Source organism: Ciona robusta, chromosome 9, assembly GCF_009617815.1.
Source record: "Ciona robusta chromosome 9, ASM961781v2".
Classification (NCBI taxonomy): domain Eukaryota; kingdom Metazoa; phylum Chordata; class Ascidiacea; order Phlebobranchia; family Cionidae; genus Ciona; species Ciona robusta.
Genome location: NC_143243.1, coordinates 2,156,300 through 2,182,142, shown reverse-complemented (window position 1 = coordinate 2,182,142; position 25,843 = coordinate 2,156,300). Strand labels below are relative to the sequence as shown.

Below are 25,843 nucleotides of genomic sequence, written 5' to 3'. Positions count from 1 at the left end.
ACAACGCGGCTGCTTCCAGGCTAAATTTAACTGTAGCGAGTGACGTCACAATTCAATCGCCATTTTACTGGCGTTTTCACTTTGTTGCAGGTTTTTGTGTTCGCTGCACATAAGTGGAAATCTGCTGTAATCGTGAAATATTCGAAGACTTTTTCATTTGCGAAGTGTCCCAGTAAACTAGACTGAGGTAAGCTGTGCTTTGGTAAATTGTTTTCTATTATTTTTAATTAATTACGGACTTCTAATTCGTTTAATTGTGGTTAATTTCGGCACCATGCTGCATATAAATTGGACGATATAAATTAAATACTTTAGTTGGTGTTGGAAGACTGACAGCATGGTACAAAGTGAGAACAAATCCTGTCTATACTGCCATTACCAAAGTAAAATTAGAACAGTGTGTATTGATTGGGCAATCCTCTGGGACTGGCTGGTATAACAGGAAGTCAGCTTAAACAAAGAAATAAATTGATGGGCTGCTAAACGTTTCCTCGTTCATAAGCTCATGCCTCACATCCTTTGTCAATGTTGCCTAGGTGTATTATATTACGCAATAGTAGAGTTATAGCCTACCACCGGCAAAAACAGGTTTGTCTATAATAACTATTTATTTAATCCAATTATTGCAAAGTATGTAACAAATTCAAGTATCCTTGCTTAACTTTAGGCCTATCTGTAGAAAGGTATTGTTCCCGAAAAGGCTAAACTTGTTTATTTTTTTTTCTTAGGTCTTGTCAGGGTTTCAATCAGCGACATCAGATGTGTGAGATTTTTATTAAGCGATGTCCACAAGTTATGGCGTTAACAAAGGAAAGGAAGGCAAATACACCACCCTCAATCTGACATCATATAAAGGCCGTTCAGTAGATACCAACAAATCATCAGGTATATTATTAATATCTATTCTGTAAAAGTTGAAAACATATCATTTTTTTAATGAAAAGCTAAAAAACTGCATTGATTGAATGTTATCAAAATTTGTATTTTACTTTTCAGGATCAAATGTTCGCCATGGATTACAAAGTTTGGGTAAAGTCAGCAGTTCACGCCGCGTGCCTCCACCCGCCAATCTCCCTAGCCTAAAATCAGAAAACCTCGGAAACGACCCTAACGTTAACCTTGGTAAACAAATTATCTGAGTGCGTAAACTTTTGTTTCTAAATGAAACTGTTCAGTGCAACATTATTTTACTCCCATCTTTAAACAACCTTAACATTGGCCTCTGGTGTCAATTTTGCCTATTAATTAATTACGGAAATGTTTTGTGCAATTTTTGCCTTTTTTCCCTTTAGTTCCAAAAGACGGGTCAGGATGGGCATCGAAAACAGAATCGAGCAACCAGACCCCGAGTCAAACGTCTCAAGCCCAGCAGGAATCGCAGCTGCCGCCGGCTTCCGTTACATATTCTCAATCAGCAGCAGTAAGTATCAGCGTAACCATAAGGGTTTTCCCAACTTTTGGAATTAGTGTGCCATAAAAATTTAGCACCAAAGTTTTAAGCCCAAACCCAACTTTATAGCTGTTATTTGTATTAAAATGTGATGCTCGTGGCAGTATGTAGCTGTGAAAAGTACCATCAAGCACAAAAACAAACCTTGATTTCCATCAACAGATGCAGCAGAAGCATGTGAAAACTGCACCGACGAACAGGAACCAGAATTACTCGAGTTCGATCCCATCAAGTGGATCGCAGCATCCGCCTCAAACATGGGGTTCATCCCGATCACAAGCTGGCAGCAGAGCGTCAGGAGCAGCAGGTAAGCAATGACCTTCATTCTATGAAATATGATGTGTTCAGTCTTTTTCAAATGACAAGATTAATTTGATTACTTTAAAAACAGGTGGGGCTCGGGCTCATGGCACCACCCCTTTCTCAGATGAGTTTCCAACTCTCGGTGACACTACAAAGGTAATATATTAGTTAGTGGTGCCAATGTAATGTAATACACGATAATACATGACTAGCATGGTTACTAACTAACCGTATCTTACCAACAGGATCCAGCAACCGGAACGGAAATGACAAGAGAACAGCAATACGGACCAGGGCCAAGCTTAAGGCCACAAAGTAAGTTTTTTATGTCCTTGTCTTTTCTCAATTATAATCAACACTATTTTCAACCAGATGTGGCATCTTGGCGTGATGGTGGGGGAAGAAACATACAACAAACTGAAGATAAAGATTTTCCCATAGAGGACCCCACACAAGAGCAGAAAGAAGCACAAAATCACATACCACATGCGTATGATGTTACAGTAAGTGTTTTCATACTATGCTTGTGGGTGTTTTTACTGACATAGTTTATACTTATATCATCAGAACATGGAGGCAAGTCAAAACATGACACAGCGTCAGATGACTCATCAAAGTGGGCAGAGTTTCCCACCTGGACATCCTTCACAGTTCCGTCACAACATGATGCCTCCATTTGTAAGTCAACGTAGAACTTGCAACCTTTGGTATTCTCCTACAATCTACAAAGTTTGAATTTTTAATGAATCAAACGACCTTTCTTTAACTTTTACCACACAAACAGTACAAATATATCTATAAAGCTAATTTTCCTTGGTATTACTTTTAAACTTGCTTGTTATTGGTTTAATATCTCAGATGCAAAACCGGTACCCACACCCCCGAATGGGTCCTCCCATGCCCGGAGGAAGATACCCACCAAACATGCACCCTCGTATGCCCTACCCACCCTGCGATCCAGCTCAAAGGTAATTTAGCATAAAGCGAACACTTTGAGCACCACTTAACTGTAATTCAACATACTTGACACTTGTGAAACACAATATGCAGGTTCAGAGGAAGAATGCCCGGCCAACAGCAGCAAGGAGAGAAGTCAGGGGTGCCTTCTATAATTTCTCCAACGGATTTAAAGGTACAAATTTTCATTTACAGCATATAAAGAAACGGTACAATTTTAGTACACAGCATAAGCCATAAACATATCCATTACACGGATACCAACTCTGTTTCTCTCATAAAAATATTATGATTTTGATATCAAATAAATGTTAACAACCTAAGTGGCGTCACTTTATTTTATGTTTTCCAGGAGTTTGACAAACTAGAAAAAGATGATGAAGGTGGATGGGCTGCCATGCAAGCTGAAGTCGATTATGGAGAAAAACTTGTTTTCAGCGATGATGAGGAAGCCATGGGTTCAGAAAAAAGGTTTATTTTACCAAGCTTTTTATTGTTTAATGACTATGCTCAACATGAATACGTGTATTTTGGCATTCTGTACAATCATGTCGGATGAGGTGAATCACACTAAACAGTGCAAAATAATAGCTTTTTTATTCTCTCCAAGTTAAATAGGATGTTTAATACACTACACTTTTTTGTCTCTTATTTTGAACTAAGTATTGGAAACAACATTATTAGGCCCATCTAATGATTACTCATTATTGAGTGCTTTACAACCAATCCTAAAAACTAATTACTCCCTTTGAGAAATGCTCTTGCTAGTTAAGACACACTGGTTTAAATCTAATATATTAAGAAGCGGTGGTATAACTCTCATAGGCGTAAAGTTTTACTAAACGTTAGGGTTGCAAAAACCAGAAAAAAAGGAAGTCTTCGCGCCGGTAGGCGCGAAAAAAAAAACGGTTTGCAACCCTTTAAATATGTGCTTTGTAAAAGCTCATACAAACGTAAACGTATTCAGAATTACGTAGGGATGAGACAAATTAAAATTACGCGCGTTCGGCGAGTCCGTGTAATGAGAAACGGTCGAATCCGATTGCCTGGCGAGTGACGTCACAGTAGCTATGTCGCATGCGCCTTTCGTCAAGCCCGCACGAGTGTGTGGTTATCTTACAAACGAAGACCCGTCCGTCGGAAATAGTAGGTTTCCAGAACGAAATATCGCTGAAATAAACTGCCTAAATCGTTTCCAACACTGCTTTATATTTATATGCAATGTTTTCCTCAGGCAATCAGCATATTTATTACGAAATAGTAGGGATTCACACGTGGATTCATTGCATCATAATAGCGGTTGTTTGAACCTGGCAATTGATTACGACATAATAGCGATTCACACGTTGATTACTGACGTCACAATAGGGATTCACACGTGAATTATTTAGCAAACAGGAGTTTAAATACCAGTTGAATGCATTTGTGTCGTGAATAACGCATCGGTATTGACATATTTAACGAACGTAAACGAAGTTTGTTCGCAGTAATAATGGCGTCTTCGTTTGGTTGAACGTAATTCTTTACGCATTATTAGTATGGAGAAAATCAAAGGGTTGCCAGGCAACCCTGCAACCCCGTAACTTTACGCCAGTGATAACTCTATTAACAATTTACAACAATACTTTAGAAAATCCTTGCGTTCTGATGACCAACACCATGGTGATGAAGACCGAGGTTACGACAGGCGACCGAAGGTATGTAGTTGTTACCTTTATTTTAGCATCAGTAATGCAGTAGGAGGTATACATAAAATTACAAATCTTTTTCCAGGATAATAATGGCCACCCACGTATGGCTTGGACTCAACAACAACAACAACCACCACATCAACAATATGGAATGGATGCAAGTATGCAGTGGCAATATTATCACGCAATGCAACGTGCTCCCTACCCTGCACAAGCAAACATGACAGATGTTAGAAGGTATCTGATCCTACTTGGGCGGCTTAATGCTTGTCAATCGGTCATGCAATATAATCTTAACTCTTCTTTTACATTTTCCAGTAAATCTTCTCAACGAGTCCCCCCCCAAGGCCAACCCTTCGCTGGGGGCCCTATGGGTCACCCCCATATGTACCCGGGGCATCACCCAATGCCCACTCACTTCCAAATGAACGAGAGCATGGACAGAGTGCCCCCTGGTGGGGATGAGCATCGGAGAAACGAGAAAGAGGAAGCGCTACAACTTGCTCGGAAGCGTAAAGAAGAAGAAGAGAGAAGGTAGTTAGATCTTTCTTTTATGCTGTATTTTTTTATTTTTAGGGTTTTATTTTTATAACATGAAATATTTATGTTTTTTTCCTTTGTTCGTTTTTGTTTTTTACTTTTGTTTCGAAAAAGATGGACTATAAAGTAACTTTTTCTCTTAACCACTTTATCTAACGTACGAACTACTAAACATTTTATGTAATTAGAATGGAGCTTCAGGATCGTCAAACACTAGGAGGCAACGAGGAGTACCACAGCGATGATCGGAAACGAGATGATAGTTTCCAGAGGACTCCAGACAGCACTGGCAACTCCTGGTCACAAGATGGGGGAAGTGGGTTTAAACATCAAACATCAGGAAGTGATGATGACGGAAGATCTTCCAGGGTTAGTTTTGACTTTTTTATGGGTTTATGCAGGCCATGAAATTCACTTTGCATCACTACAGCAACATAGTTGCAGTGGAAGCTCAACCTACCATGGGAACTTGCAATGTCCTACTGAACAGTATAAAGTACGCATTTTTGTAAATAGGTCTGATACATAGCAAGTAATGCTGTGGTAGTTTCTCAATGCCGTGGTGAATTTCATGGACTGGTTATTTACATACTATGATGATTGAAGTTTTTGAAACACGATTTTGTGAAATTGTATTTCGCCCCTATCTGAGTTTAACGTCACACGCCGTACACATATGGTAATCATTTTTATTCCACCAAAGACAAAGTTATTTCACCAGGATCGAATGCCAGGTGATGGTTATGGTGGATATACAAGAGGTCCTCATCCATCAGCATCTCAACAAATCGGTGGTCGCAATTTACCCCCAAGGTTGGCTCATCAACGCCAGCAGCAACAACAGGTCGGTCAAATAATGTTGCTTGTGGTTTGGAGTAACTATTAGGGAAGTGAGAGGTTTAATATCCATAGAATAAAAATTGGTGTTAAGCCAACTATGGTGCGAATTTTTTATTTGGTGTGCCTTTTAAAAAACTGTATGTAAACAGAACTCCTAAATTTGGTGTTAGGGAAAGGGACAAATTTCACTTAAAAGTTTCTTCTCTGATGAGGATCTCGCATACATAAATTAGAATAAAACACATTTTTACATTTATTTTTTATTTTTTTCAGCAGCAATCTTGGGGTCGATCGTATGAAGCATGGAGTCAACCCCCGGCTACTCGCCACAGCATTATGAAACGGGAGAAATCGGAAACCGATGAAACCGACAACCATAGTGCTGGGTAGGTTGTTATATACGTTATTGTTAAACATTACCAGTTACTATGATGATTGAAAGTTTTTGAAATAATTTATGAAAATCTATTTCGCCCCTATCTGAGTGCATATTGGTATGACTGTGTATGTTTGAACAAACTTTCTGATGTTTAATTGGCTTGTTATTTCAGTTCCAGGTCTCGGCAAATGTCTGAAAGCTCCTCACACTCACAAGTGACACCAAGTGGTAGAGAAACTCCAGGGGACGATAGGTAATAAAATATAATTGTTTAAAAATTAAATATTTTTTGGGGGTATTTTTTATGTTTTTCCAGTGAATTTTTTTTATCTGTAACAGTTTCTAATTTGTCCCTTAAACTTTTTTTTAATAATTTTGTTTATGCTAAAACAAAGAGTCAAGGTAAATATTTGTATTTACTATTATAACCCAGACGAGCATACGGAAGTCGTGAAGCTGTTCGTAAACCTGTTGTTGGTGCCGAAGATCAACTTGGTAATGTATCGCCCTCTAGTGAGCGTGATTCTCGCTTGTGGTACGACACAGCTTCTCAAAAGCGGTCATCCATGAAAAGGCCTTCATCACGTGACAGCCCATCCTCTGTCGGATCGGCCAATGAAGCGAGGCGCACCTCGCAGCAAAAGATGGTTCTGTCAAGAAATGATAATAAGTAAGACTTTACCTTACCTTTTAATATTTCCATACATACTTTTTTAATAGTTATATTTTTACTTGAAACCTATAATATATTGGCATTTTTTACCATTTTATCGACTCTTATCCTGATTTGAATAGTTGTTAAATTTTGCAAAATCACAGTACAGTAATCATTTAATTTTTTACAGCAAACTTCTTACTAAGAGAGGTAGCAGCCAGTCGGAGAAGAGCACGGACAAGGACGAGGAAAAATCGACCAATCAGCAACAAGTGCCAACACGCCGCAAAGGTTTAAAACTTCGGGACTTCAGGTATTCCCCTAAATCATTACTTGTATGACACCCTACATTGCCCCTATGATGATAAGACAACTTATGATAAAAATGATATTTTGTCAAACACTCTAATTTTTTACTGAGGGAAACTTGTACAGTGATCCACTCAAGTTAAAATATTTAACCACCTAATACAGATCATTACACAGGGTGGATAATGATGACGATGAATCTGGTTCACCTGGCAATGACCAGCAGAGAAAGTCTGGTAAATACTGATATATGTATTTTATATTAAGACTAATAATAACCTTTGCAAGTAATGGGCAAATTTGACCAAAATCCCAGTTTCTCTGACCTGTCTATCTAAAGACAAATAATTTGGGGGAATTTTTGAATCGATTGAATCCGGTTTTATTATTTTTAATAACCGAAAAGCATCCACAGTACAGCATGAAATGTAAAACATAATTTTTTTCACAGGAAAGGACGGCAAGTCTGATTCACGTGCTCAATCACATGAACCAAGGTCATGGGTTACTAAGCGTAAGTAAACAAAAATAAATAAATATTATTGGCATTGTGGTAAGCTATTTTTCTATGATTTTTATTTTACTTACAGCTCCAAAACCAGTCAAGTCTGAACAAATCTTTACCCGGTCAAATCAGGATTCTTTTGATGATGAAACTTATAGTTTTAAAGATGCGCATACAAGTCTGCAAGCCAGTGAAAAGTCTGAACCAAGTAAGCATGTGTTTTGTTTGTTTATCTGTCTGTGGAACTAAATTTTCTTGGCCAAATGATGTTATAGTAATCGCTACGGTATGAATACTGATTATAAATAACTCCTGACTGATGGCTATTTCTCCTCGTCAAAAAATAAAAGCAGTTTTATACAATTGATCACTAAAATCAGCTTTCTTTCTCAGAAGTAGAAGTCCAGAGGACAATATCCCGGGATCGTCCTGCGCCAGATGAGAGTCGTCTCTGGAGTGACCGTGATCGTGAGATGAGCAAGGACTCACGGAGCAGCCGACCAAACCGTGATCATGATCGTGCCATTCCACGATATAACTCTCGTGATATGCATCGTGGTGAAAGGTCTCATGACTCCGAGAACAAGGAGAACAAAGAAGAAGATCATTTTAAGAGGCGACCTAATAGGGCGGATACACACTCTCGATCCCAGGAGAAAAGTTATCCCAACGAGCAGAGGAGAGAGAGGCAGGATCGTCCAAAGAAGTCCGAGAGTGGAGAGAAAACTTACCGTGATGAACGTAGAGAAAAAGATAGGGATCATTATGAAAAACCAGATCGTTACAACAATAATAAACCGGAACGTTATGATCGATATGACAACAGAAACAGAGATGACAACAGAAACAACAGAGGGAAAGATAGACAATATGATGGCCGCAAAGAAAATAACGACCGACGTGATAAAGGTATGTGTTTGGTGAAAAGAGTTTTTCAAAAAATCTAGTTCTTTTTAAACCATCTACCAATCACACAGGTCGAACAGGAACCACATATTCACAACAGAACAGAAGGGGTGAATCTCCCAAGCATCAGCAATCAAAACCTGCTTCGAAACGTAACCAACCTCTACTAACTTGATCTTAGTATAAGTTTTATTCCAACAATTTGTTTTAGCAGCTATTGTTGAAAAACCTGACCCACCCACTGAACCATCCCCTGCACCAACAACTACCAGTGTGCAACCTAAACAACCAGTGGTAGCTGCACCACCTCCAACAAACATATGGGAGGAGAGAAAAAAGCAAATGCAGGTGAATAAATTAATATTTTATGATAATTAAACTTAATATTTCTTCAATGTTTTGGTAATTCTAGAAAATATTTTTTAAGGTTTTATATAAAATTTTGCCGGTATTCTAGTGTTTGAATAGACATGTCATTTATCCAGCTTTTTATAGCATTGAAATGATCCATTCTTCTTAGATTGTCTCCTCTACTCAGCAGAAGGAGGTAGAAAAGACACGCATCTACATCCCAACAGAAGATGATAAGAAGAGAACACTGAAGGAAACTGCTCCCGTCAAAGCAGATGACCTTACTGACAAAAGTAAAGATACTTGCTTCTTGTATACATGGCTGTAATTGTACAGTACAGTAAAACTTGTTTACACAACTTTAAAAATGCGAAAATGTTGTTTAATAACCATTACACACTGTATAAAACACTGGCTCAAATCGGCCCTTATAGAATAGGTGCATTCACTGCTGCTGGGTTTAAAGTTTTATAAAAATTATTTCCTTTCAGACTTCCAATCTGAAAAAGTGCCTCGTAATGAAGAGATTGAAAAATCTCAATCAAGGTCAACTCCACCAGATTCCTACCTTGGTAAGTATTGTTGTGTTTACTTTTTTTACCTGCTACAGTAAGCAATGCATATCATAGGGTTTGAAAAAGTTTTTTTTTAATTGGATTTATTTATAATGAAGGTATTTATTGAGCAGATAGACGTCAAGATTCTAGGCCACCACGAGAAAGTGGCAGGCGAGGTTCAACACAAAGGCAAACCGGTCGTAACTCGAATAGACCCGAGCGTTACCATGGTGACAGACCAGAAAGAGGTCATCCAAGTGATCGAAGGGGTCGAGGCAGAGGAAGGTAGGAAATGATTGTTTACTAATTGTTCTGAACTTTATTTCTATCAAGATTTGGTATCGATAATTTAAGGTTCTACTAGTTATGAAGGGAACTATATTTAAACCGAAATTAGCTTTAACAATTGCTCCAAAAATAATGAAGGGTGTTCCTAGATATTTATAAAATGAATTCAGAATGCCCATGATGAAACTGTGCACCACTCATATAGTTCTATGCATGTCAAAAAACACAAACCACAGAATTTAACTGAGGCATCCCAGTGTTTCATGATGAAAATTTGCAGTGTTGCCACAAAAAACTTTAACCTAAGTATTTGTTTGATAGCAGAGCAAGAGGAGTAAGTAGTCGTGGAGGACGTGGTTTGGATCGCTCAGAAAAACGAAGCAATCTTCCATCGGAGAAAATTTCTTCGTCTTCCATACGTGGGCGGGGTAAAGGCAGGAGAGGAGCAAGGTGATTGTGTTTTTTGTATGGATTGATTCCTGCTGCTCAGCAAACCAGTGATCTAGGATTCTGGCTGAAGTTGTCACATTATTTGTCCTTCATTATCCTCTTATTAGTTGTCCTTCATTATCCTCTTATTAGTTGTCCTTCATTATCCTCTTATGGTTTAGTGTCAAACAAATCTAAAACTTTTGGAGGGTGGTCAAGTTAGATCACTACTTACACATTTCAGTAATATGCTTGTTTCTTTTGTTGAGTATAGGAACTATATATGTTCAGCCATTGGCACTTCAGTGCAGAATGTCTTCCACTGATCTTCTTTATACTCCTTACTAAAAATCTAAATCTCCACAGATCTGCCCCAGCATATGAAAGAGGAAATCGTCGTCCTCCTTACTCAAAAAATTCAACAAAGGTAAGAATTACCATCAACATTATTTGACTGCATTTTAATGAAAAATTTATATCTTTAACCAATTAAAACTTTTGTGTTGCAAAATTACTTTTACTAATATTTTTAGCATCCTTAGAATAAAAACTACATTTTCATATATTCTGAGGGGAAATTTTTATCTCCGAACAAAAAACTAATAGATTAGTAAATTTATTTTTCATCCACAGCGTTATGATGATGATTCAACATCCGGTGAATCTGATTCAGAGTCTGCTACTGAGGTAAGGTAACTTACTTTAGAAGTTATATCTTCAGTTTGTTAGTTCATTTATGAGCCAACACTGGATTTAATGAGCCAACACTGGCCTAAACTCTTTGACCAATTGTGACAGAATAGAACATAATTGAAACTTATGATAAATTAATTCACACACATCCATACAGATTATCAAACAAAATGCATATACTTTTGTCAAAACTCAAATACTGCTAGTCAATTTGATACTAAACTGTTGGTATAAATCAGAAATTACCGCCACCAAATGCTCTTATTTAGGTTTAGTGAAGTCTGTTTAGTTATTGATGTATTTATTTATATAGGAAGTGAATGGAGTTGGTCGGCGTCGCAAACTTGGTGAGGAATCTGATTATGATGATGATGATGAAGGTGGTTACACAAGTGGAAGTTATTCTGATGAAGAATCCTCACAACCACACAAATCATCAACGGTATGTCACAAACATTTGCTTGGATATTTAATTTAATTCCATACCCATATATAATATAGCCTTGTTCTAATATTGTATTGCAATTACTTTAACTCAAATACGCTTTTATAAATTGGAATTTTAATTGTCACAACTGTCAAAATATTGGTATAGCATAATAATCCAAGTTTTCTTTCCAGGACAAACCCCAAGCAGTGAAGAAGTTTGCATCAAAACCTGAACCGAGGAGAAACCCACCCAAACAAAGCAGTAGAATTGACAATAGGAGGGATAATCCGGATATCAAGAGGGATAACCCACGACGTGAAAACAGCAGGCAAGACCCGCTCAACCCTGACCCCTCTGTCACAACAACCACTTTCATTGCAAGGGGTGAACCTTCACGTCGAGGCAGGGGTTCAGCTCTTGGTGGTGGCTCAGTCTCAAGAGGTAGGGGTACAAGGGGTGCACGACCTGCCAGGGGAAGCACCTCTGCCCCAGCTCCAAGTGGAAGGGGTGGAAGGAGGGTTGATGAAACTGGGAAAGATTTTCACAGGTTGGTAACAAATTAAATGCATTGCTTCAATACTGTGTGTTGGTATGTCCTATTAAGCTTTATGGTTTTGTCTAATTTAAAAGAAGCTTTTTTTTTGTGCTGATGGATAATGCATAGACCTGTAGCGGACTGAGTTTTTGTAATAGTTTGGCCTGTGGTTCCTAAACTTGAAATAAAAATTTCAAACATATATATAAAAATTTCAAACATATAGAGAATATTACTGTTGATTTTAACATTGTTACAGAAGTCGAAACGGTGACCGGACTCCCAATGATGGAGGAGTTGATAGGAGGAGAGGATCAACTAAGAATGATTATAAGAAGCGGAGGAACAATCAACCCGACTGGTGAGATCTTTTCGGAATCGATTCTTCTTTTGAAAAAACTACAAATTCAAAAATGATGATTCGTTTTACACAAGTCTCGTTCGTCATAGTTGCGAAAGCAAGATGCAGAAAAAAGAACGGCCAGCTGATATTGAATAAACGTTTGATGCAGATATATAAATATATTTAACTTTTCATGAAATCTAAGCATGTTTTACTTCTTATAGTCCCCCTCGTTTCAAAAACTCTGTAAAAAGAAGTCCAATGGTTGATGCTAACTACACAAGCATTAAACCAGGTAACAACCATTCACTTATTTATGACTTTTTTTTCGTAAATTTTAATATTATTTTGTAATTACCAATCATGACTAATTTTACTTGGGTTTTACCTAAAAGTTTCCAATTACATGGTGGTTTTATCAATGCTGCAATAAGTTTCCATCCTTATCTTATTATATACATTTATACAGAGTCCCCTATATTAAACACACCAACCAATGAAGATCATCCAAACCCAGCTGACCTTTGTGATGAATGGGAGACGGCATCTGAGGATACAGACACTGGGAAATCTATGGTAAATATTAAGTTTGTTTCCATTAAGTTTTATAAAGCCTATGATGACATCGTGCACCACTCATAACACATGTTGATTGATAACAACACGTAACCACAGAATTTTACTGAGGCTCCATTCATTGCATCTTGTTACTCCACACACGCTATACAAAGTATTAAATAAGCCTTATCTCCTTTCACAGCCTCTAAAGTCAATGGATTCCAAACCAGACACAAGAAGGAATGATTCAAAACAGCGAGGATATTCAAATCCAAGATCGGATGATCGTCGTGGTAGAGGGGGTCGGGGTGAGTTATAACATCAACAGTTCAACTTATTTATCTTTGTGTGGTGCAACCAAAGTCATTATAACATGGGTGTTTTGTTTTGTACACTGCGTACCTGCCTAATACATATGTTATTTGTTGATGATTTTTTATGTATGACAATTTAAACATCCCATAATAGACCACTTGGTTAAAGCAGCTAACCACTGTGTAATGACATGTTTTCCCAAAATGTTTTTGCCATTTCTCTTTCAAACCCTTTTTATTTCGTTAGTTGTTGTTTGAATGAGATTACAATGCTTGGTATATTTATCTGATAATTATTTAACAGGAGGACAGCCCAACAAAGGAAGGCCTGATAAAAATTCCAAAACAGTATTGGCAAAATCGAACGTAAGTTGCATCTTATTGCATACAAACTACAACATATTTATATATTTATTTTTTGACAGGTCTTCTCCCTACACACCCTTAATTACAACCATCCTGAACTCATAGAAGGTGCAATACGTGAAGCAACTTCAGCACTAGAGGGTGACAAGAGCAAAAAGTTTGTCGACGACCAGAAGGCGAAAAATAAGGTGAATAAACGAAAGTATCATGAAATATTTATCCCAATGCCCATGATGATATCGTGCACCACTCATATAGTTCTATGAATGTCAAAACACACACAAACCACAGAATACAACTGAGGCGTTATCAATATAGATGTAACTGTGCATCATCCATACACACCATATATAATACGTGATATCTACAGGAGTTATTCAAGATGTACGACTTAAACAATTATGCTGGGGTGGTGAATGTGGATGATCTACCTGATGTTTCACAGAAAGGGTAAGACACCACTTACAGCGTTAGCGTATTATTTCTATTTTTGGCATGAAAATGATGATTCGTTTTACACAAGTCTCGTTCGTCATAGTTGCGAAAGCAAGATGCAGAAAAAAGAACGGCCAGCTGATACGTGCAAATTAAACCCCCTTTATATAATATACCAGCCTACCAATAACAAACATATAACCAAAGTCTCACCCACAGTTCATCAACGAACGAACTCGACTTCAAGGAAGACGTGATGATGAATATGCTTGACTCTATGGCTCCTCCTGATGGACAGGATGATGATGATGGATTTACTCCCGTACTCTCAAAGAGAGCGCAGAAGAAGAAACAAGAGGAAATAAGGAAAAAGGGGGTAAGATCAAGGAGATTTTCCCAATTAGTAAACATTAACTCCAGCATGTATGATAACATCCTATGTTTTCATTGAAATAGTTATAACATGTTTACACAACCAATATTAGGAAGGAATTAACTTGAATATTGCGTTTTATTTTCGTAGGAAAGGTCATAGTTGAGTACCTGGAATTTATGGCAAATAGTTCATTTTTTATAAACCTGATACTATTTTGCGTAAAAACTTTCAACGAGTCAGACATACAGCTTTGCCATCTTACATTACAGGAGGTTCAACTACAGGAGGCTGTTCGTAAAGCTAAGCTTGATCAACAGAGAATAAACCGACAGAAAACTACCAAAGGTACGTTTTGGTGATATTTATCATACTGGTCAGTTCGTATTTTATGATGATTATAACACAGACCTGTGCCTAGTTAAAGTGAGGAAAGTGTTTTTCTGAAAATATGTCAAGCCCCACCCCCCTTACATTTCAGTGCATCTGCCTTATATAGTTATTTACACCAATATTGTATTTCCAGATATCATAACACCAGGTACCAGTGGTAGTGTGAAACAAGCCATCTCTTCCAATATAGTTGACACAATTTCTACTGATATTTGGTCAAATACGATAGGTAAGTCTAACTAACATAAATCCCATTTTCGTTATGGTTTGCTCCAATGCTTATTATTTATCTATATTTTAGTTGTCATTTCATTTAACTAATTTTATTATAATATAGCTCCCATTCAAGGTATATACGTCTATCTGATAAATCCAGTCTTACTGGCTATTTTCTGCATCTTATATCAAAGTTTACTCGCAGGTACATGGGAGCCTCAATCAAAGGGTGACTCAGCAGATATTCCTGCGGACAGCGGTGTCGAGTCATCAGTCCCTTCATCACAGCGTAGCTCACCTGGTACCGAGGCAAAGTTGAGTTTCTCTCACTTTGGTGGAACCATCACGTCCACTAGTGTTGTGACCACTGTTGGTAGTCGACAGGTTAGTACGAGTGTAGAAACCTCTTATATGTTATATAGTAAAACCTAAAATAAATTATTTAATAAATTGACAATTGTCAGGCTCACCCAAGTTGCCAAAGATCCTTTTCAGACTTGAAATATGCGTGACAGTGAATGCATGTAAATAACAGTTAATATCTAACTTATAAAATCTCTGGCCTCATGATTTGTAATTGATAAATGTTGGTGACAAAACAACAGACCTAACCCTGTTTACAAGATAACTATTTCCTTGTTGTAACACCATTTGCCCCCCAGCTATCCACGGCCATCAATTCCCTGCAAAGCACATCGGAAATTGCTAGCATAGTGACATCACAGACATCGGGAATGACATCACCAAAGCCGGAAACTCCTCTATCCTCTTTATCACAGGTAATACTTAACCACACAGTAACACATTATTTCCATTTTTCGACACGAAAATGATGATTCGTTTTACACAAGTCTCGTTCGTCATAGTTGCGAAAGCAAGATGCAGAAAAAAGAACGGCCAGCTGATACGTGCAAATTAAACCCCTTTATATAATATACCAGCCTTCCAATAAACAAACATCTAACCAAAGTGTTTACTTAACAGAGCCCAAGTCGTATGGCTGGTAATCCTATTGGAGCCATCGGGAATGAAAGGGCAATGAAACGCTCTAGTTCAGTGGAAAACATAGCTACACTCTTGCCAAACAAGAAAGACAGCATTTCGTTTATTGCAGATAGCTCATCAGATATCACTACAGGTTAGTGTGATGTTTTTAAACGAACAAAAAATGGCTGAAAAACTTTGGATCTTTTTTTTGTTACTGTCTGCTGGATAATCGTAAAATGCATTTTTACTTTGTCTTGTAGAACTTAAGTTAATATTAATAGTATAATTCATGTTCCATTTTCCACAGGTGGCATAATAACGGGTCGTTCATCTGCTGCCAATCTTTTTCCCTCCGATGATCTTCGAACCTCTACCTTTTCACCCTTTGGGGAATCTTTAGGTAACAAACCAACCCCTACCAATATATTCACCGATTAACCCAATATTTCTTCAGGTTACAAAGACGAGAAACCTACCCCTGAGGTCCCGAATTCAACTCCCAGTTTCAACCAATTATCTCCCTTCCCCAACCCACAAACCCCATCGAGTTCGTTATCGGCGAGTTTGCCATCACTGCAGACACTAGGGGTCAATAAAGTGAAGGGGAATACCCACGACATAAAGTTCGCAGACCCCTTTAGCACTAGACATGTAAGTAATGCCATGTTTTGTAGGCATAAAAAAAAAATTTGAAATTTTAATGAATCTGAAATCCTAGGTTTTGTATTTGCAACCTAATTTAGGCTTAAAATTTAAACTGAGCATTTCATGATGATTTACACAGACCTGTACTGAAACAAATGAGGAAATGTGATTACTGAAAATGCTCTTTTCATTAACAATTTTTATACATAACATAAAGAAAAAAAGAAAAAATGTATGAAAACAAAACCTTCTGCTATAGGCAATACAGAAGCTACAACCGGACTTCTTGGACACGTTGGATCCCATCGACATCACTGGAAGCTCACTCATGTTGAGCAGGAGTAAAGTGGGGTGAGTGAAACTTTAATATTCTCAACAAAACACAACTGTATTGTATTCTATGGGGAGAATCTCTGGTGCATTATTTCAGTTAAATAAAGTCCTTTTATTTGGTTTATGGTAAGCTACACAAACACAAGCGGGATGATTAGAGATTGACACCTTAGGTTGCTTCGGCAGCTGCTGACGGGGTTATTGTTCTATCTATGACCGCAATGTGTTTTATATTTATATTTACGACAGTTTAGTTATATTAGGAAGATGTTTGTTGTTAGTTAGAGACAGGTTTTGTAAGGTGACAGGTTTTTTTTCCGTTTACTTTGTGTTTTTTACTCCATATGCTTCATTTACGTACAGCTACGATGTTTTTGTATCTAGGGCTGACACTGATTCCCCTGAAGATATGACCCTTACCCCACAACACCCAAATAACACCAATGTAACCCATAAGCCCACCCCTCTCGACCAGTCAATACCTGCCCCTATCCCCCTACCCCCTAAGCACATCCTCACGCCTGGCCCTGACGGGGACTCTAATAGTGTAAGACATAATGATAACCCCCCGATTGCAAATGGCTCGGGGGACATGGGATTATTGACCCCTACATCACCCTCGATTGACCTTAACATGAAGATGGAATCTGCAAGGAAAGCTTGGGAGAATATGCCGGAAGCTTCGAACCCATCCAGCCAATCACAAGGTAATCTCATCAAATATTTTTCAACTGCTTATGGAACAGAATTCCATCATACTGACTTTTTCCCTGTTTATTTTTCCTTTTTATATTTGCTGTTAGTTTTTAGGTGTTTTTCCTTGTTACATAACATAGGTTTTAGTTGGTTTTATTGTTATTGCAAATCATCTTCAACTTTGCATGTTCAGTTGCTTTGTTGTCGTTCCCTTTGCAAATATCAACAGTAAGCTTAGCTATCCTTACCTCTTACTATATAGTGGTGTAGGTCGCCGCTTACTTACATTTATAACAACCTACAAAGCTTAATTTATAAACAAATTGTATTATCTCGCTTAATGATGCTTTTGTATCTACAAATGTTGCACTTTTTTTAATTAATCTCAAAAAGATCATTCAATTCCTTCTGGTTACAGACAAAATTACCTAAATTATTTATTTTTGTGCTTTTAATAATATTCACTTAGATTCATTCATATTATTATTCATTCTAAACCATCTATAGGTATGAATCCAAGTGAGAATTACTCGTACCACCCTTCATCAGTGCAAGGTTCAATGATTGAACAACCCATAGCCAGCTCTTCAAACATTCCACCAGTAAGTTGGAGCTTTTATTTATTTTTCTTTATTTTTCCTGCTTAAGAAGTTACTTCACATTATTTTACTAGTTCTATAATAAAGCTACAAAAATTGCATACAATGTAAAAGTTCCGATAATTCTGTAAAGCGAGGTTAATGCTAAACATTGATCTTTACTGCCCCCAGGTGAGCACAACTAGCGTAACCAAACCACAAGAATGGCAACCTCATCACTCCGACGTTCCGACTCAGCAAAATGAAACTGATGACTCATGGAAAAGTTCAGTTGCGCAACAAAACCCAATTTCCAACCCCGAACCCCAGGAACCAGCTACAGTAAGAATATTTACAAAATATTAATAACTCAACAAATTGCTTTGAAAAAGTAATACAAATAATACCTAAATTGAAAACATTTTTGCAAAATAAACTCAATATCCATATAAATAGATTTACCAGTAATTATTTTTATTATACAGAGTACCAATGTTAACTATTATCTCTCTTCAGATACCACCTGTCACTGTAAGTTCTGAAGCCACTCCTCCAATCCACAGTACCAACTATATGAGCGACACACAAAGTAAGAACAACAAAACAAAGGCAACTTACTTGGTTAATGTGGCAAATGCATTATACTTTAGTCTATACTTTTAAAACTGGTATAGTAAAACATACAATGTCACCAGAAATGTTATTAAAACCTCCTAATGTTAAGCCTATGAAATATGGACCCACCCAATCTAACTAACGGTGCTTTACACAGGTTCAGTGGCAATTACCCAGCCCCATCATCACCACCACCACCACCAACAACAACAACAACAAGTAGTTCATTCATATGGCAGCAATACTGGTTATATGTATATGGATCCAGCTACTTCACCAATGTTTACTCCAAACCAAAGAATTCCAGTTCCTGTAAGTTAATTAATTGCTCCACATTATGACAGTAGTACACCGTAATTTAATGTGAAAATGGTATAAGAAAAACTTTCAATTTCAAGCTGAAACTTACTTATACCGTCTGGTATAACAGTTGCAGCAACACAATAATTTAAATGTGAAAAACTTAATTCAATTTTCAAACCTGAAAAGGTAACAATAATGTTCTCTATTTTTCATTTTAATTGATTTTCTACTTCAAGCTTACATTAGACTAAACCATAAACATATGACAGGGTGCTTTCCACCAACCTATATCATCCACAAGTCTCGCTTCTAACCTTCAACACATGCAACAGATATACAACAACATGCCACCTGTGAGTCAAACCACATGATACACTACCATTTTAGAGTTGAGCTTGGTTTGACTAAAAATATGTTAATGTTGTTTCATGAATGGTACTGTTAGTGATAATGGTTCAGTTTAATAGTAGTTTGGGGTGAGATAATACAGGTATTCTCTTCTCTCGTCCCACTTTTTCATAAAGAAAGAATATTTACAAAGTCATATTATTGTATCCTAACAACTCTAAAAAATGCATGAAAACTATTAAAATAAACCCGCTTAAAATCTTACTTGCTAACGGTATCCATCTTACCCCACTGTACTAATTATAAAGAACCATTCATATATATAAAATACATTACAAATACCCATTCAATCATTTCTATTCCTTCCAGGATTACAGCCCAGCCATGTATTCCAACCAGACAGGCTACAGTAGTTTGGGTCAACAACATACTGGTCAAACAGGCTTCAACATTCAACAGCAGGGAAGGGAGTATACACAATCAGTTCTACTCACCACCACTACTGGAGCATCTACCCCAGGTAAGATTTAATTTAATATTTCAATCAGTTTTATCCATTTGTTAATATATATCTTGGGATTAGGGTCAGCAGGTCATCAAAAATGAATGCAGATAACTTTAAGTTTATTATTGATGAAGTTGTAGGTTAAATATATTAGTGGTTCTTAAGTTGTGCCTCAATTATTGTGCGGAACTTCATGAAATGAAAATTGAATAATTGCCAACTAAGTCAGATCATACATTTAACTTTATTTTTCCCAGGTGTAAAACCGTCAGGTCAAAACACGATGGCTGTCAAAACCACCCGTCAGCAACCAATGCGTGGCCTCCCTGCTGCTTATGGGAGCAACATGCCAGGTATTTACACCAACATAAACTAACCAACCCACCACAGCATGCAGTATGATTAGAATCCTCATACATAGGTTGAAATATGATCGTATTGATCAGCTATGCAGCTAATGATTGTATATTACCACTTGTCATAGTTACTATGACTGCACTGTTATAATATATATATTATACAACCATAACAATACCATTCCCTATACAACAATATTTCCAACCAGGTTTAAACCAACAAACAAACATGGGGAATCCACCACTTGCGCTACCACGGCCACAAGGGGGAGCACCATCACCCGCACAACCTGTAAGTCAACTTGTTAATAGTCATTATAACGACATGTGCATATCATAAAAATAATTCATACAAAAAAATTTCATGAAATAAATTGATACAAAAATAACTTTTGAAGATGTATTAGATTTTAATTTGATCGTAAACCATAATGTGTTGATATGTTCCAACCATAACCATTTATTCCATCCAGATATACATCCCAGTATTAGAACAAAGTCGTGTCGTACCTGCTTCACAAGCTAACCCAACATTGCTCAACCAACGATTGCAATCTACTTCATTTTTCAAGTATGTGTTAAACCAGTAGTTATCAAAATCACTTCTTAACGTTTTTGTAACCTGTACTGTAACCCACTTTAAAATGAAAATGATTTTTTTAATGTTTGGAAACTGATAAACACAAACCTTGGATAGCATAGTATCTTCGTTAAATTTTCTGCAGCAGAATGATTAGAATTTTTATCCTAGGTCGTGTAATGGTCGTACTGACCTAATAAGCGGCCCGTGATTGTATTTTACCACTGTCATAGTTACTATGACTGCTGCAGAACTGTATAAGATATTTCAGCAATACACCACTATTCTATATTGGTAAGGTCCTCAAGGACATATAATTTAAGGCAAACTTGCCCCATTTCACCAACATCCAGACTGCTTGACCATGCAACTAATGTGACTGACCTATCAGATACTTTTGCATAAGTTATACACCACTACAATAGTCAAACAAGTATATATAACCCCTTATATACTTCCACAGCCAACTGAACCAAAGCAACACTGGTTTCTTCAGCCAACAACCTTCCCAACTCCGCCAGCAACCAACCTACCAACAATCTATGCCACCTGCTGCTGTGTCTTATCAACAGGTAAATCAACCCCTATTAAAACAATCTTCACATTCTAACCCACCCTTTCACAGGCGTTATACCCCCAGATCAAACCCATGTCACCCACCCCTACCAACCAGCTTGGGTTAGAGCAAGCTTCACTCGGAATTCAAGCCCCCTACCCCCCGATAGCCCCACCATCACACCGAGCTCGAAACGACGATTACTTCCAATCTTACCACCAATTCTACCAACAAAAAAGCACCAGTACCTACCCTGGCTCCATGGGGCAGAAAGTGATGCTCCCAGGTACATATGCACCCGGAAAACCCAACACATCATCATTCGGCGGTGTTAAAAGCTCACAATCCATGTACGGGCCACCTAAATCCACAACCCCAGTCAACCCTGATGGAATGACCAAGTTCTCGGGTGTGTCATCACCCAACAGCAAGTCCTACATGGGTCAACAACCACCGGGAGGGGATTGGAGCAAACCACCAGCATCTAATGCACAATACAAGCAAAGCCCTGTCCAAGGATTACTCTCTCGACCATTTTCGTGTAAGTTAAGCTCTCAGGCCTTTATTTAACACAGAAAAATACCTATTGCTAGTTTTACCATTTGTATAAAACATAATTTATCTGGACTTGGATACTTTTTTTTTATATTCCACTAACAAGTTTCTACCCACAGCATCAAATGACACCATGTACCAACAAACACCCTCCAGTATGACATCACAATCCCAATACTCCCACACAACAAGTGAAGCTCTCTCGTACCAACAAACCCGTCCCTACGAACAACAAACCACTGGATGGGGCCAACAGAAGGTAATGGGTGGTCAAGGTATCATGGGTGCACAACCCCCTATGAGTATTCTTGGTAAAGCACCCCGACCCCAGGTTGTTCCAGGAGCAATGCAAGGTTTCCCCACCGTACCCAACTATCAGGTATGTTCCAACTCTAGTCTTGATCTAATCACATTGTTTTGTTAATACACAACAAGTATAATCTATCCGCTTAGCCGGTTCACAAATTAAACAGTTAATTGAATAATAATCTCTCTTTAATGTGTCCGTGACGGTAAGAACAATAGTTAACACGACAAACAGTTTTTTTTACATTTGAAAATGGTCTGCCACTGCAGTTGACTGCGTTAAAACATAGTATTGATTAAATCACTACGGCATATCTGTTGCTTGGTGGGACATGACGCACTAACAATACACTGGTCTTTACAGCTGACGATGCCCCAACAGTTAGCAGTAGCCCGTGCTGCACAGATAGGTAGCTACCCCATGAAACAACAACAACAACCAAATATGGTAAAGATGCAGTCACCAACATCAGGTGAGGCTTCTACTAATATCAAAAAGTTATTTTTTTACTTTTATTTGATAAAAAATTTAACCTCTGCTTGATTGCACCGACAGAAAATTTGTTTAAAGGCTTGATAAAGTCTTCTATTACAAGTTTAAAGTCTAAAAAGTTTAACATACATTTATTTTTGCCTGAAGAGCAATTTTAAAATTATTAGTGTTATCTTTACAATGCTCCTTAAAGTAAATCTTCTTCCTCAGTGACGCAACAGTTTGGTACTCCAATGGATATGTCCTCCCAATACTCTGCTCCTAAGCAAGGCAAGGGAGGAAAGTCGGCTCCGTTACCAACATCCGGATCAAAGGCTCCTCCCGTTCCCACATTAGTGAGAGGAGTAGGGAGCAACTTGGTCGGGAAGAAACCAACTTTTATTCCTGAGGAAGTGGTCAAGGTGAACATCTTTATTTTTTTATCTTAAAATTGTAACAAATATTTTGCTTCATATGAGGTACTTTTTATGGTTGAAATGCTAAGGTGCTTGTTTTTTTTAAACTGATAATGTAATACTATTTTACTTGAGGATCTTTTTCATTATTACCCAACTATTAACTTTAATACATGTTTAACTTTAAAAATGTTAAGCTTTTTGTATTGTTGTTATTGGTGTTAAAAATATACTAACCCTGTTTAATCTAATTGCAGTCGAAACAAGCAAGTGAAAGAGCCAGTTTACTACAATCACTTTCTGCATTCTTTCCTGGCAAGGAAAAATCCGAAGAGGTAAGCAACAACTTTTTACCAGTGTGTTTATAAATATATTGTGTAATATAACTTTATTTACCATCAGGATGAACAAGGAAGTGCTGAGCCCACTGATTGGTCGAGCCAAGTTGCGAGTAGCTCACCCCTGCCTAAACGTAAACCTGTAAGTAATGTTGAAATATAAATTATATCTAATGTATATAATCGATGGGGAATATTTTGTACATTTGACAATTTGGACTGCTCATGAATGACCACTGGGTTAAAGTATGTTTTGACACATTCGCCTTTGATGCTATCCCTACCGAGCATTGAACCCAGTATCGTGTGGTTACAATGCAAGTCATTAACCACTTAGCCATTTTGCTAAACAATAACAACAATCAATTTTTAGGGCATGCGACACCCTGGAGTCGATAAACGTAAGATAACGGCTGCTAAGGAAGATAAACAACGCACTGGACCAATCGGAGGCATAAAGAAACGAGGATCAAAATCGGACGAAGCTTCTTCAGATGAAAATCTCATTCGTGAAACAAAGAAGCTTACTCTTGCTGATACACGACCTAAGAAGGGGGAAACGGCAAAAATACCACTTTAAGTTATCCCTTCCCCCTTCTATTTGTACAGAACTTAATTTATCATGGCTGGAATCTCCTTTGTTCTTCGTGATGGGTCCTATGTACATACCATGGTGTAAATATGTTGCTTTGTCAAATTAAGGAGCTTGCGTTCGGTCTACGATTACCGGAATGGTCGCGTAATTCTTTCCTGCCATGCAGCGTCGAGCTCATTGTTTCAGTTCTCATAGCAACAACCTGTGTTCAACAAACGAGGATTCTTATTTTCAACGACCATTTTTCTCTTCCGTGTCTCTGTTTTTCCCAAAGTGATCCTGCATCCTCTTGATCCTTCTGCTGCATCAACCCTAACTCTCCTAAAATTGAGGCACCTGCGATACCCACTTGGGGAAATCCCCCACAAACGATTTTACCCCGCTGCCTAATAAAGCGGTTCACCCATAAAAGTTTACAACCAGTATATCCAGAGAAGATTAATTTATGTTCTCTGCAAGACTTTTGATTTTTGTATGGCTGCTTCTACAGCTATGTTACTGCTAACAACGCTAGATGAAGCCAACTGACTTCAGTCAGTGCTTTCTGAAATTTCGTTGTTCAAACTTGTGTGTCACTATTTCACTTCTGGTTTTTATATGTGCGCGTGTGGCATGTGCAACACAGATACCCTTGGATTTAGTTCCACCAACCAATACCAATAGCCAGTTGTCTTTGAGCCACTCACCCCCGTACCCATTGTTATAGCACTTAAATTTAAGAGAACCAGGTTCCGTGGCACCTTTGTCTTGATGTGTAGGCGCGCAGAGCGCTCATTTGTATTCTTCTATCACTGTGCTTTCCATATTCCATGATGTTTCAGTCGGTTGCTGGCCATCTGTTGCCATAGCAACGGCCATTGAATAACACATGCCTGCTTTACAGCAGCAAGCATGATCAAGTGTTGAAAAATCTTTAGATTTTTCTTTAAAAATCTTAAGAATTATCCAAAAACCCTTTCTTAAATACCCACACAGCACGGTTTGAATACTTTTGCGTGCGCAAATGCGTTGTACTTCCTTCACACAATCATATCTGACAAGCGTGACCACTACATAACATTTCAACCCAACATGCATGATGCAACCAATTTATAAGAATTTGTCACTCACGACTGCTTGCTTGCCAGCTTCAGTTCAATGCTTGTTTTGATCTAATTCTATTCCCACGGTGTTGGATTTTGTAATTTTCCACCCCGGTGAGGTTGCGGCCATGAAATCCTAAACATTCTTTCTTAGCACCACAAAGACTTGTGAAATTTGTACAAAACCATCCTTTCGTTCTGTTGTATTAATAGTTGAAAAAAGTCCTGTATTAGATGTAGAAACCTTTACGTTACGAGTGCGACACAAACCTGGGCTTTACGGCGAGTAGTATACTTCACTATGGCAGTTTGTACTTTGTTGTCTGCCTCGAAATAAACCAACAATTTGTTGTTATATGCTTTATTTTATCCGAATCTGTAACTTTATTAATGCATTCAGTTACGGTGTGTTGTAAAAGGTCATAAGAGTGTTAAAGTTTAACTCTTACAGCCCTAAACCCGCAGGGTAATAGTTTAACACAGCCGGTCTTCAGTGTTGGGCAAATTAAAACACGGAAATGTTTGTTCTACGAAGAAGAACCACAAGGTATGGAATTTGACCTCTACTTAAAACATAGAAAAGCCAACAGACTAGACGTGCCAGTAATAAAGTATATTTTGCCGTGTCTGCAGTTACAATAATATGTTATTTTACAGCGGGTTTAAATCATATCCCTGCAAACAGATTCGGTATAGCTATCTCGAGGGAATTGGGCGACTGACGTAGTTAACCTTTTACATCGCAACGTCAGCAGAAAATG

General features: G+C 37.9%; 1 protein-coding gene across 6 annotated transcripts; it reads left to right on the top strand.

Moving 5' to 3' along the window:
• The first annotated feature begins 32 nt into the window (after nt 1-32).
• Nucleotides 33-25,437, top strand: LOC149730742 (uncharacterized). Of its 6 annotated transcripts, none has more exons than XM_089883928.1 (69): nt 33-187; nt 729-885; nt 997-1,122; nt 1,293-1,420; nt 1,613-1,757; nt 1,842-1,909; nt 1,999-2,068; nt 2,126-2,256; nt 2,321-2,431; nt 2,612-2,721; nt 2,804-2,885; nt 3,063-3,181; nt 4,341-4,407; nt 4,484-4,638; nt 4,720-4,935; nt 5,130-5,310; nt 5,663-5,785; nt 6,058-6,167; nt 6,333-6,413; nt 6,594-6,830; nt 7,006-7,128; nt 7,302-7,360; nt 7,576-7,638; nt 7,715-7,837; nt 8,023-8,538; nt 8,607-8,687; nt 8,747-8,883; nt 9,056-9,179; nt 9,378-9,458; nt 9,575-9,728; nt 10,053-10,181; nt 10,527-10,587; nt 10,794-10,847; nt 11,167-11,295; nt 11,475-11,830; nt 12,078-12,179; nt 12,386-12,456; nt 12,631-12,737; nt 12,922-13,027; nt 13,338-13,399; nt 13,459-13,587; nt 13,770-13,849; nt 14,054-14,210; nt 14,480-14,555; nt 14,734-14,829; nt 15,022-15,200; nt 15,479-15,595; nt 15,801-15,954; nt 16,111-16,203; nt 16,258-16,454; nt 16,708-16,799; nt 17,166-17,488; nt 17,985-18,079; nt 18,248-18,397; nt 18,572-18,644; nt 18,828-18,982; nt 19,243-19,326; nt 19,691-19,841; nt 20,084-20,179; nt 20,392-20,474; nt 20,656-20,753; nt 21,226-21,334; nt 21,388-21,859; nt 21,993-22,252; nt 22,544-22,652; nt 22,883-23,073; nt 23,325-23,402; nt 23,470-23,547; nt 23,779-25,437. In XM_089883928.1, the coding sequence occupies exons 2-69, from the start codon at nt 783-785 to the stop codon at nt 23,983-23,985; spliced, it is 9,183 nt and encodes a 3,060-aa protein (XP_089740054.1). In that variant the 5' UTR covers nt 33-187; nt 729-782; the 3' UTR covers nt 23,986-25,437. The 6 variants fall into 6 exon arrangements, with proteins under 6 accessions (XP_089740054.1, XP_089740052.1, XP_089740053.1 ...); XM_089883926.1 differs by having other exon boundaries at nt 6,055-6,167; nt 8,750-8,883; XM_089883927.1 differs by having other exon boundaries at nt 6,055-6,167; nt 10,056-10,181.
• Nucleotides 25,438-25,843: the final 406 nt, after the last annotated feature.